At 38.3% G+C, this 13,332-nt stretch overlaps 1 protein-coding gene across 1 annotated transcript; it reads right to left on the bottom strand.

The window, feature by feature from the left end:
• Window positions 1–4,620: 4,620 nt before the first annotated feature.
• ccr10 (chemokine (C-C motif) receptor 10) lies at window positions 4,621–10,060 on the bottom strand. Its single transcript, XM_075457263.1, has 2 exons — window positions 10,006–10,060; window positions 4,621–6,287 (listed from the first exon to the last, which is right to left on the bottom strand). The coding sequence occupies exons 1-2, from the start codon at window positions 10,028–10,030 to the stop codon at window positions 5,143–5,145; spliced, it is 1,170 nt and encodes a 389-aa protein (XP_075313378.1). The 5' UTR covers window positions 10,031–10,060; the 3' UTR covers window positions 4,621–5,142.
• Window positions 10,061–13,332: the final 3,272 nt, after the last annotated feature.

Genomic DNA, 13,332 nt, shown 5'->3' with positions numbered 1-13,332 from the left:
CCGCCGCTGCTGCAGAAGGTGCTAAAACCACCAGCCGCTCATCTTAAAATATGTGCATGTAGAACATAAACGGAGCTGTGCACACGGCTGGTTTCACCCGGCTTCTATGCTCCACATGTCTGGAACAAACTCCCAGAGAGCCTCAGATCAGCTGATCAGTCTATTTAAGGCCAGGCTGAAGACACACCTATTTTCAGCTGCATTTGGATAAAGCTCCAAATCTGAAGCTTGAGTTTCAAAACTTAATCACATTTTAACGTCTGATTTTATCTATTGTTCTTATTTCTTTCTTTTTTGTTTTAAATTTGAATCGTGCTTTTTATTTCTACTGTTTTAATGCATCTGTAAAGCACTTTGAATCACCTTGTTGTTGAATTGTGCTGTACAAATAAACCTACCTTGCCTTGAAAACAACGCACTAAAAGTGTAAACTTTCCTCTTCAGGGTGAGGTGGAGTTCATGTGTAATAAAAATGAGGCAAAGCTGGGTGCAAATCCTGTGATTAACGACGACTTCTCAATCTGTGTGAGTGTACTTGTGTTACTCATGTTGTGTATTCATTAAACAGCCAGTCCTCACAGGGTAAATGCTAACATTAGCATTAGCATGATTGAGCTCATCTTACTGTATTACACTCGTAAAACACACACACAATAATTTTGTTACCCTCTTTCACAAGTTAATATTAACATCCTTATTACTGATTATGTTGACAGTAGTACAGGAATAATCATTATTATCATTAATATAGCAGCATCAGTAGTGGTGGTATTATTGTTAGTATTTGTACTATAATTACTATCATTGATGGTATTATTGGCATTATTATGAACACTTTATATAATGTTTATGACTCTTATTTCTGTTGTTACCGTTGAAGCAGTGCTGCTTGCACCATGTTTGTGTAAATTTCACTAACTCAGACAAATTTATTTAATCGTTTCTCAACTCCAAAGTGTCTCGTGTTTATTGTCCCCACTCGTCACTATTGCAAAATTAAATGAATAAACCTATAAAAGATTAATTATTTTGCATGAGGTTGAACTGTCAAGTTTGAAGGAAACTTCAGATTTCAAGAAGCAAATCTTCAGAGATGAAATAATAACTTAAAGTCTGTTTGTCGTGTATTTGTTTTGTTTTTATTCTACATTAAACGTGATCATTTAAACCCACAAAAAGAGTCAACCACATGCACGAGTTTCTTAACCATGATATTTCAAAGAAGTCGAGAGTTCTTTCTGGGAAATTTATGTTGAGATGATGATAATCTGTCATTACAGCCATTAAATAACCGTCAGCTCAATGGTTTGAGGTGAGATTTTATGTTTGCTGGGTTAATTTGGTTGGAAAAGTGACAAATAGTTTTAGAAATAACTCCGAGATAAATATAAACCTCTACCTGTCTGAAAGCATCTAGTTGGAATCCAACGTCACACATGCACATTGAAACTGCAGGAAATATAACAAAAGAAGAAGAAAATCAGTTTGTTTCGCCAACTTTGTTGATAAAAATCTACTCAAGATAGAAACTGAAGATGGAGCAGCTCACAATAAACAATTCAGTTGTCCTCACTGAGAGGAAGAAACTTTTTAATCCTTCGTTTGTTCATGAAATAATAATAATAATAATAATAATATGCTTTTAATTAAAAAAGAAAACATCCTCAGTATCAGACGGCAACATAAAAGAGACTTTTTCTGCTTTCAACAATCCAGAAAGTCAACTTATCACCAGTGAGACGTTACTGAAACTCTTCAGAGAGTTTCAGCATATCCAGGGTATGTTTTGGTCGACTGATAAGGTTTTTCTGACTCTAGATATGTGCAAAGAAGGCATCAGATAATCCAGCAAAATCATGCACATGAGAAAAAGAACACGCTTTAATTAACATATTTATCCAAAAACTAAAAGTAAGTCTTTTATAGCTCAGTGCTGATTTTAAGTCGTATGAAACAGAAACAAAACGCTGACTAATCTGTCTCCGTTTTACTTCATTCTCTCCTTTTAGCTGATAAATCTCATCATGAAGATGCTTCTCAACTCTTGGAGATGGAAAATGGATTCGAGACTCCATCACTGTCTACAAAGTGTTGAGCTCTTATTCGTGTCCAGTGATGTAAACCGGCATTGTGACACTGAAAACCAGAGACATGAACCTGAAGTTACCTCAAAAAGAAACTAATCCTGCGTCTCAGTTCAAGCTTCAGGCCCACCAACACAAATAAAGCTGCGAGGCTCCTTCTGAGACGAATACACAACAGAGGAACCCAGAATGTCGGGCGGTGGAGGAGAAGTTATCGCGCTCAAACCGAAATCTGTGCAGAAAGTCGGGTCATTTCATCAAGAAAAGACTGAAACAGAATTTCAACTTGACCCATTTTAGCGAGTAAAAGGAACAGAAACGGACGGGAAATTAACCAAATTGCTGAATTTTAGTTCCTCGAACAGCGGCACGCAGGTACTTTTTATCATTTCAAAAGAGCTTGTGGTTAGAGTTGCAACATCTAAATGTGACTTAGCATCTGCTTTTCACGTCAGCTCATGACTAACAAACAACTCTACAAAGAGTGTGACCACCTACTCGCCTACTTTTGGCCAGTGTGACTGAGCCTGGTGTCAAACCACAGGACTGAGCCAAAATATTTCAACATCAAGTTGGCGTTTTTCATCAGCTCTGAAAGATCCCACTGTCGTCAATAACGCTTGTGAGATATTTCAGAATTTAGGACAGATTAAGACAAAGGAAACAACGGTCTTGTGATATCCTCAGATGGTTTTATTAAATCATGTGTTTCAGATGAAACATTACAGGGCAGATCACTGCTTTTTTTAACCAAATCTGACTTTTATTTACATGTATTTCAACATAAAATGAATCGGTATCAAAGCTGGTTGTAACCAAATAATTATTTATATATATAAAAATAAATCTCGTTTATAAATCCAATTTACAATACACAAATCATCTGGCTGAATTACTTGGAATTGCTTTTGGAAAACTAAGTCACAATATGTAACATAATTACAATCATAAACGGACTGAACTGGATTATAATTGGATGGAGCCAACTATTTACAACCAATAATTATAGAAATAGACCAACATTTTATTCACAACAGAACACAGAAAATATCAAACGTTAAGCGAGACATTTTACTATTTCGTGACAAATATGAAGTCATCTTAAACTTGGCACCAACGGGTCCCAAAAAAGGTTGGAACGTGAACATATGATCAAAAAGAAAGTGTATTCCCGGCTTAAACTTGAGCACACGGAGGACTTCAGAATTTCGAATTATTTTGATAACATTATATTCTGCAGATGATTGAATATTAAGTCTTCACAATTTTACGTTGCACATTATTCCAAAATTAATCCACAATTTGTAGACAATTTTATTGCAGATGCCTAAACCTATGCCAAATGTTACTTCTGAGAGTCTCGGCCTCTCTAAGGTGCTCTTTTTTATACCCAGTCATGTTGCTGACCAGTTGCTAATTAATCAGGTTAATTGCAACATGTTCCTCCAGCTGTTTCTTTACAGTAACACTTACTTTTTTTTTTAGCCTTTTGTTGCCCCTTTCCCAACTTTGAGACGAGTTGCTGCCATCAAATTCAAAATTTACATTTCCTATGTTCTAAAATTCTTCATATTTTATTTACATTTTACACAGAGTGCCAACCTTTTTGGTATTGGGGTAACTAAACTGGATTAGAACTGGATTTAACTATCTGATCTGCACTTGTTTACCTCCCATATAAAATGCCCTGAGATCAACTCTGTTGTGAACCAGAACTAAACATATAAATCAAATTACAATTAAATGAATTTACCTCAGCTAGGCCACATCTGCTAAACCTCAACTGGCTTAGCTTAGCAGTAAGTAGCAACTCAGTCTTTCATTATGCAAAACATTGCATTTATTCATGGCGATTACTCATGTTTGGTGGTAAATTATTATAATCTATTCAGCAAAATGACGTTGATAGAACCCATTTCTGTTTCTTCTTAATTCAAATATTTCGATTCAGATAGGAGTCCATCACTTCCAGCATGATAATGTCTCCATCTATGGAGCTTGAGGGTTCACTTAGTAGTTTATAAAGGTAGGTTAATGATGAGCATCAGTGGTCTAGAGAGAGATGTTACAAAGTGATTCAACGACCATAATCAAAAAAACACCAAAAGAGGAAATATATTTAGGAAGAATAGCAAACTCATCACCAGCTTTCAGCAGCTCCAATGTATAAAACCTAAAAGTAAAAGGCAAAAAAGTCCTCGTTAAACTGAAAACAAAAATCCAAAACCACTTAAAGTTGGATATCCCAACGTATTCCAATATAAACTTAATGCTGTGAGGAACCACTGATTTCAGTTGATTTATACCCATTGGCCCTGAGGGTCCCACAAACCTGATTTCTCCGAACGCAGTCTTTATAAAGCATTTTACAAAATATATGGAGAATTGTGCTTTATTTGTAAATATATAAACCAAAAGGAAAAAACAAGCTTAAACAAATTGTCAGAACTCGGTGCCGTTGAGAGTCCTGAGAGACTACAGCTCGGGGCATGTTTATATGCATCAGGTTGAATTATCGAATCCACCACCAAACAGGTAAAGTAAGGCAAGTTTATTTGTGTAGTAATTGCAAGCAAAAAGGCAATTTTTTGTGTATAAAACGTGAAAAAGCATGAGTAAAACACACAATATCCATGTGAGGAACGTTTAAATATAATGTAATAAAATTAGGTTAAAATAAACTAATAAAATACTAGGCAACGAGTGGAAATGACAGATATTACTTTTAGAACAATCGTACCTTTGTGCAGTTCTTATGTTCTCTAGGAGTAACTCCTGCTTCTCCATCTTTAGTTTGACCCTCTGAATAAAAAGCTAATCTGTCCTAGATGATCTGATCAGACATATCATTGCTTTATAAACCAAACATAGGATAGAACGATCGATTCTGATTGAACTGGACCGATTGGATCCATTTTTTTGCTCTAGTGGGAACACAGACAACAGCTTTTTACACTTAATTGACACCAAAATGGAAATCTTAAGAAATTTCAAGCTCTTCTTATCGACTGCACATTTTGTTGAAGGGAAGCCTTTAAAATCTTCCACTGCTCTGAGTTTATTTGCTTCCTTGAAACTGAAACTTGATGGAAGGTACCGCTTCACTGCTGGAATAACTGCGTTCAGTTGGAGATGTTGGAGAACAAGCCGACAGCATGGTGAGCGCAGGAGAGGAAGCGGAGATAGAGGCGGAGCTCAGCGTCTTTAACCCTAAACGGAGCCCACATGGGCAGCCCGAATCACGCATCAGCTGCAGCACGTCCTTACGGAAGCGCACTCCCACCAGGGCGTAAAGGATAGGGTTGAGGCAACAGCGGGCGTACGCCAGAGTGCAGGTGATGTACTCCAACAACAGACCGCAGAACTCCCCTGCCATCTTGAGATACAGAACTACGGTGTACGGCAGCTGGAACACCAGAAAAACCAGCACCAGGGCCACCATCAGCTTCAGGGTGCGCTGCCGATGCCCCTGCTTTCCCCGCCGATGGGCATGTCCTTCCCACAGCACCCGAGCAATCGAAGAGTAGCACACCACCATGACCAAGAAGGACAGGCAGAAAACTCCGATGATGGCTCCGTAGGTGGCCATCTTGACATACCCACTTATTTGCATGACACAGTATGCTTTTTCCTCCGAGTCGTCCACCCCAGAGAAGAGGATTTCTGGCATGCTAACGAGAATTGCGACGATCCAGACGCCTACAGCGGCTAGCTTCCCTGTTGTTAATATCTGGCTGCGCCACCGGAGCATCTCTTGGGCTCGTGCCACCACCATGTAGCGGTCAACGCTGATGCAGGCCAGCAGCAGCAGCCCGCTGTATGTGTTGATAGCGTAGCACGCACGCATGGCTTTACAGAGGCCGACGGAGAACACCCAACCCTTATGAGCGTCCACAACCTGCAAGGGGAGGGTTAGGAGCAGCAGGAGGTCAGCCAGCGCCAGGTGGAACAGGAAGACGTCCGTCATGGAGCGAAGACGAAAGCGGCGGAACAGAGCGAACGTGGCGATCACAAGGCAGTTTCCCATGATGCCGAACAGAAAGATCACGCAGAATACGCACGTCTGGAACATTTTGATTATGTGCTCCTGCTGCTCATCAGGGTGACAAAAGTCAAGGTCATAATCATAATCTGAGCTGTTGCTGACATTGCAGCTAGAATTGTTCCAGCAGTCGGAGAAGTTGTAATCAGGGTAATTCATTGCTGGTGGGGAAGAAAGAGAACACTTGTAAACCACTTAAAATTCTGTATGTATTCAATTTTCTATTAATTTTTATTTATATAGCGCCAAATACAACAAATGTCATCTCAAGGCAGTTAAATAATAAAGTCCAATTCAAGCCAATTGGAATTCAATTCATTGTAATCATAATTATTTATAAAATAATCCAATTCATTCATATAGAGCCAATTCAAAAACAATTTCCTAGCTAAGGAAACCAACAGATTGCACCGAAACTTGTCTTCAAATCTGTATGTAGCCAAATCTACAACTCCTAAATCCTGAGATGATGAAACCGTAGTGAATCTGACTTGTACGTTTCGTCTTTTTTCTTAAATGTCTTGATCTCTACTCAAAGGATTCAAGTTAAGTACAGACATTCACTTTCTTGAATTTTGCTTCAGCTCTTTGCTTTATGACTTATTACCTACAAATAAATGTCACATTAAACTTTATATACCAAGTACCAGCTGATCTTGGTCACTGTGAAAACACTAGCATGCAGATAGCCTCAGCTAGCATTAGCTGCGCTCCCCTAGCTTATTTTCTAGCTGAATAAATTTTACTCCAGCTACAGAAACTGTGTTGAACACTCCTCAATACATATGACAAATAAATATATGAGACATTAGATTGAAGCTCAGTGAAGTGCATTCAGAGAAGTGGCGAAATCTGACCCTAAACCTGCAACAAACAATTTTTCAATTCAATTCATTTTTATTTATATAGAGCCAAATACAACAAATGTCATCTCAAGGCACTTAAATAATAAAGTCCAATTCAAGCCAATTGGAATTCAATTCATTGTAATCATAATTATTTATAAAATAATCCAATTCATTCATATAGAGCCAATTCAAAAACAATTTCCTAGCCCTTAAATGTGCTGATAAAGTGCTTTTTATGTGTGCATTCATCTCATTTTTCCGCAACTGGTGAAATGTTTTTAAACAGAAGGTCCTCCTTTCTGTTATAAAGGCTTCAGATTACTTTTAGAAATTTGCCTATTTCTCAAAATAGGAGTTAAAAGTCTACATTTAATCCAATTCTAGTGACAAAGATGTAACCTGAAATCCTCACAGACTTTACTTTGATCTGGAAGACGTAAAGAGTTGAACTGAAAGCAGTCCCTTTGAGCCAGACAGCAGCAGCGCAGACACAGTAAAACTCTGCTATTCGTGCTTTGATGCGTCTCCAGTGAACGCCGTGAGTCATTCTGAGCTTCTCCAAAATGCCACGGAGAGACCTTGCGTGAGGACTTATTGTTGTTAAAGAACAAGGAGAGTTCTTATTTACATGAAGCCTGGGTTGATTGTGAGCAGTTCTGCCCCCTTACGCCAAGATATGAGGAAATACCAACTCTCACATTCAGCTTTAAAGTCTCAGAACCATAGCTGTGCTCCTCAGTTTGAGTAAGCAGTTGTGATATTTTAGTCATTTTGTACCGCGTTGCGTGACACTGGCATCAGGTCGTTGGCAGAGGGGAAATCGTGGGTAGCTTGAAGTCTACAAATAAGTCAGTGTCGCGTGCTAACAGCCTTTAAAGGCAGTTTCCACAATCACCTTTTCTTCATTTCATCTTTCACGATGTGACTATGTTACCACTGCAGCTACTGCCCATGTTAAATTGTGCTTTTTTTTCTTAATGCAACTCTTAAACTTGATGATGGGGAGCTATGAAAAGGAGTTTCCCTAAAAAAAAAGGTAAGAGGAGGAGGAAATCCTTTTGGTGACGGGTTTGTGTGAGAATGGGATTAACCTAAAATTCAGTAATCGTTAGGATTTATTCAAACTGTTTATTTTCTGAATCGACGCAGAAGAACGGTGAAGCACGAAGCCAAATGTGACTTGCTGCAACTGTAATTAGAAAAGTAATTCGCTTGAGCATTTTGACACACAAGTTAAACTTATGTCACTTTATTTTGAAAGGATATTTTGTATCAGGAGACGAATAAAACATATGGAAACAATAACATTCGCCATGAACAGTTCAGGCAACATATTAAAGCGTGAAAATAAATTTGAGTCGTTCGTTTTCAGACGAGCCACAACCCTGTTTTCATTTGTATTAGAATTAAACTGATGGCGACTCATTTATCAGCAGTTTGAAGCAATAATATGACTAAAAGTAACTGCACCTTCCTGTGTTTTGATTTCCTCCAGCAGCCAGTTTAACCTTACAAAACAAATAAAAAATAAATAATAATAATAATAATAATAATAATAGGGAAGCACTGTCTTTATTCTCTTGAATTTAACAGACTTGTACAGTGTATAACAGTGATGAATAATAATGGTTTGACTGTAAATCTAGCTCTTGTACGATGTGTAAAAGGAGTGCCGCCTGGAGCTATTCTCGGTCCACTAATACTTGCAAGACATCGTTTTAAAAAACTGCTTTATTTCTCAAATTTTAAGACCATGTTAATCCTAGTACTACTGTATGCTGCACGCCGCCAATTCTTCTTCTCCCATTTTGACTCATTGGCATCTTCAATCTGCCTCTTTTGTTGTCGCGGTATCAGTTAACTTCTCAGTCATGCGCTCATTCTACTGAAAAATGCAAAGACAAGTTAGATATATAGTTTTTTATAATATCAAATACATTAAATTGTGCTTTTTTTTTACGCGTTTAACAATATAATACTATAACTGCACAATACTATGGGTGTTAAACGGTTTATTAGTAATGTTTTTACTGTGGTTTTACGGTCTAAACCACCTGAAGTCCCTTCTCCAACTCCACCATGAAAAATAAGGCACTTACTGATGATAACACTTCACAATAACATTTTTTTTTTTATAGTTTGTATTTACGCTGTTGCCGCTTTCTTGTAATTCTTACGAATTTTAAGGATTAAAAAGACTCAATTGGTCATTTCTCAGAAGGAAGTCATATTTGAGACCTTTGCAATAAAGCTGAAAGTGAGAGCAGTCCCTGCACTGTATGATGGTTTGAGTGGGCAGCAGTTAAACATTTCAGTCAAGTATTTTAACCAGTTCTGCAAGCGTGTGTGACACTGGTGTCAGGTTGTTACACAAGAATGCAGGGGCAGTTTTACCATGACGGGGCCGCACCGTCGCTAAAAAGGACGGTGGCAGCGTTTCTTTCACTGCAGCGGCTCCAACATATTTTTATATGTGGCTTTTTTGGGGGATGAGCTGCAACTCGTGTTTCTTTAGGAAACAAAAGCCTGTGCGTGGAGGGCTTATTTCTTCTTTTGTTTCAAGGTTTCTGTTTCTACTTATATGCAAATGAATAAGTTGACAATTTTGTAGACAATTGTAGAGTTCGTGCAGCTGACAAATACGACACACATCAGATGAATATGAGTCATTTGTGGGCTCACTTCTGTGATTAAACACAACCACACCATAAGTCTGTTCAACTGTATGGACAGATCGTAGTAAACCGATTTGTTTTGGGTTTTTTTATGATGTACTAATAATTAATTGCATACCTGCCCCTATTCGTGGTAAAAATGTGGGAAAGTTATTATAGGTACTGATAATTCTCTCTAATATTTGCTGTATACATATAATCAGCCGCTTTATTGGATATATAAACAGCTTTCGACATTTTAAAATGCCCTCGGTGTCAAAAATATGGACATTTCTGAAGGTTTTTCCTCGCTGTACATCAACAAAAAATATTAAATTCTACTAATCTAGAAACATTGAATATCAAAGTGAGCTTACCTGTGCTGTTGGAGGTGTTGAGCATGTCCAAAATTATCTTCCTGCGTTTGCAGAAGAGATTTGAGGGAACCTGGCACTTTTAAAAACAAGCTGCAGGCTCAACCTCAACCACCAGCCAATGAAACCAGCTCTGTGTTTTGCTGACCTTATCATACCCCTGAGATGGGGCATGTTTGTTGAAATAGGAGTTACAGCTGATGCCAACAAGTGTGAGCATGAAACTCTGCTGATGCACATGTAGCACAATCACATATCTGGTTCTACGTTTCTGCAGAATCTTGAAAGTTTCACATGATTCTTGATCTGAAAAAAGGTCAACAGATATCAGCCGTCATCACTGCAACCAGACTGTATCCAACACTGTAACCGCAGACACTTTAAGAACTGTATTTAGCATGTGAAATCACACTTTTTATGTACCATTTATTAAACTATATTGATTATTTGACAATTCCAGAGCACTGGGAGAATAATAATAGACAAGCTTTCGAGCTGCGAGTTCAAGGAGAGGTTCAACATGTGCTTAAAACATCTGGGTGTAACTACTTACTGGTACAAAACCCAGTTCACAACCTTACCATGACTTCTTTGTGGTTATATAACCGTTTGTGGAGTCATCTCTAAACACGAGGGGCACAATTCATCAATACAGTCAAACGTTGGTTCTCTAACCACAGATTCAGAATCACTGCTGCTCAACCAAAGAGCCCGTTGGCCTTTTTGAAAGAATTGAAATGTTATATTTACACTTTCTTATTCAGCATTTTAGTCCATTTATTGTTTAGCAAGAGTATACAACAACGCCTGCTGTGAGGCCCGACTCGTTGACTGTAAAACTAACAATCCTCTGTATTTGTTTCGCAGTAAAATGCAAATTAAATGCATTTCCTCTTAAATCCAAACTCGACAGATGGACTGTTTGAATGCGTTTGGAGAGAACAGGTCGGACTCGTCTTATTATCGTTTCTTCACTAAAGATTTAAGTATAAAACCAATGTTAAGAGGAGGGAAATTAATTTCAGTGGCCTTACTGTGAAGGTTTATTGTATTTAGAAAGTAGAAACAACTAAACTGTGGTGCATTAAGAAGGTTACAGAGTCTCGTGTCTCATCGTGTTCCATCAGCTTCACTTTTTTAATGGTTTGGGAAGATGCTAACGGTTGCAGTTTTTCAGAGGAATCCGTGTCCATTCTTGCTGAATCCAAAATTTCAGCTGCTCCTCTTCATGGTGCTTCGTACATTTTCAATAGGAGACACACTCTGTGAGTATGAAGTGTGTTGGAATTCGTGCAGAATGAGGTCCGACATCATCCTGCTGAAATAACCACGGACCTCCCGGGAAAACACGTCACCTTGATGATGGGAACTGCCTGGCAACCCCCCCACATCGCTTGTTTAAACGTGCGGTTAATGCAAACTGGTGTGAAACTGGTGACCTACTCTTCAACCTGTGAACGATACTGGTTGGCACACCAGTATGCAGCTCACACTCATATCAGCCTAAAGACACCGGTAGATTCAGGAAAAATGACTTAAACTAATTCCAAATACTTTTTAATTCTTTTTGAGTCCCACAGCTAACACACAGATTACTGTGAAGGTGTGAAATGGGACAAAGATGGGCAGATAGGTCCGTTACTCGTATGATAAACCCAGAACGAGGCATAAATTCACATCAATTTTCTTGTTGTTTTTTTAAAAAAAAAAAGAAGCCATTAAATTATGTTGCTCAATAAACATACTGAAAATAAGTTCCTTTTTAATTAAGTTAAAAGTTAAGTGATTAATTCAAGTTTTTGTTACTTTTTTATCGTAATAAAACGTGTGTGATGCAGAGAGCAGATGCGTCCAAAGAGGGTAAATTGCAAAAATCAGGTTGAAAATAGTTTAAATCTAAAAGGACGCATCAGTTAATTCAATTTAAGGTTGCGCATAGACTTCACTACTCAAAAACTAAGCTGCATAGAATCTATCCTACAATCTCTCCTTTATGTGATCGATGCCCATCTTTTCTGGACATGTCCAAAGTTGCACGATTTCTGAAGTAAAGTGTTCAAATGCTTTTCTGAAATGTATAATTGTGTGTTCAAGCCAGAGCCAGATTAGTGCAGCGGGGGGGATGGGCTTACCAAGACTTAAAGATTACTATTTAGTGGCACAAATAAGACCGTTGTTCCTCTGGTGCAACAAAGACTACTCTGCAAAATGGAAAGAGTTAGAATTATCAATGTCAGACAGGCCTTTACAGAGTCTATTAGGAAACCCAATGTTGGCTAAATAATATGATTTCCAGAGCCGGTGGACTAGATTCTCTATGGAAATCTGGTCTGGCCTGGCGAAACAACTCAATATTCAGAACGAAATTAGAATTTTAATGTGGCCAACTCACGATCCAGATTTCAAACCAGGTTTAGGTGATGGAGGTTTCATTCAATGGGCGAGGAAAGGACTCTCCACATTATGCCTAGTAATTAAAAACCAGGATTTTATAGACTTCAAAACCATCTCAGATAGATACGGCCTTGCTCAGCAGGATTTTTATAGGTACCTCCAACTTCGCATTACTTTGATAAAAACATTAAAGGACTTATACAGGAAAACCTATCAAGTATTACAGAAATGTTTATCAAAGCATACAATACAAAACTGTCCAGAAAGATCATTGGAGAACTATACAGATATATAACTGAATTAAGAGGCCACTCAACAAACTATATTAAGGAGAAATGGGAAAAAGAACTGGGAACTGTAATTACTTCTGAAGAATGGACAAATATGATTGACACACAAATTACCACTACGACCTCACACCTGTGGAGAGATTTTTCCTGGAAAAATGGCATTAGATTTTTCATAACACCTAAGCAAAAGTCTAAGCAGACAGGACTACAACCTACTTGCTGGAGAGGATGTGGACATGGTATGGCAGATCATACACATGTATTCTGGAGCTGTCCCACTCTTAAATCATTCTGGGATAGAGTCCAAAACATAATTAGAGAAGTCCTGCAGTATAATTTTGATTTTACCTGTTTATCATTTTACCTGGGTAACATAGATAAGGAACCACCAAAGAAAGACAGATATCTCCTGAAAATCTTTATGGCCGCAAGTAAAAAAGCCATAACAAGGAGATGGCTCAAAACAGAACCTCCCACGGTTAAACAGTGGAAAGCAATTATCAAAGACATCCAAACTATGGAACTATTGACTTTTAGCCTCAGGTTACAAAGGGGCAAAGGTGTCCCATTTTCCCTCTGGGAAAAATGGGACACCTACATCGCAGGAGGGGGTGATGACCTATCTTGATGCCTTGTGCAATCTGGT

The sequence above is a fragment of the Odontesthes bonariensis genome, chromosome 23 (assembly GCF_027942865.1).
Source record: "Odontesthes bonariensis isolate fOdoBon6 chromosome 23, fOdoBon6.hap1, whole genome shotgun sequence".
Lineage (NCBI taxonomy): Eukaryota > Metazoa > Chordata > Actinopteri > Atheriniformes > Atherinopsidae > Odontesthes > Odontesthes bonariensis.
Note: the sequence above shows the minus strand (reverse complement) of the source record. Positions and strands in the feature narration are given on the sequence as shown.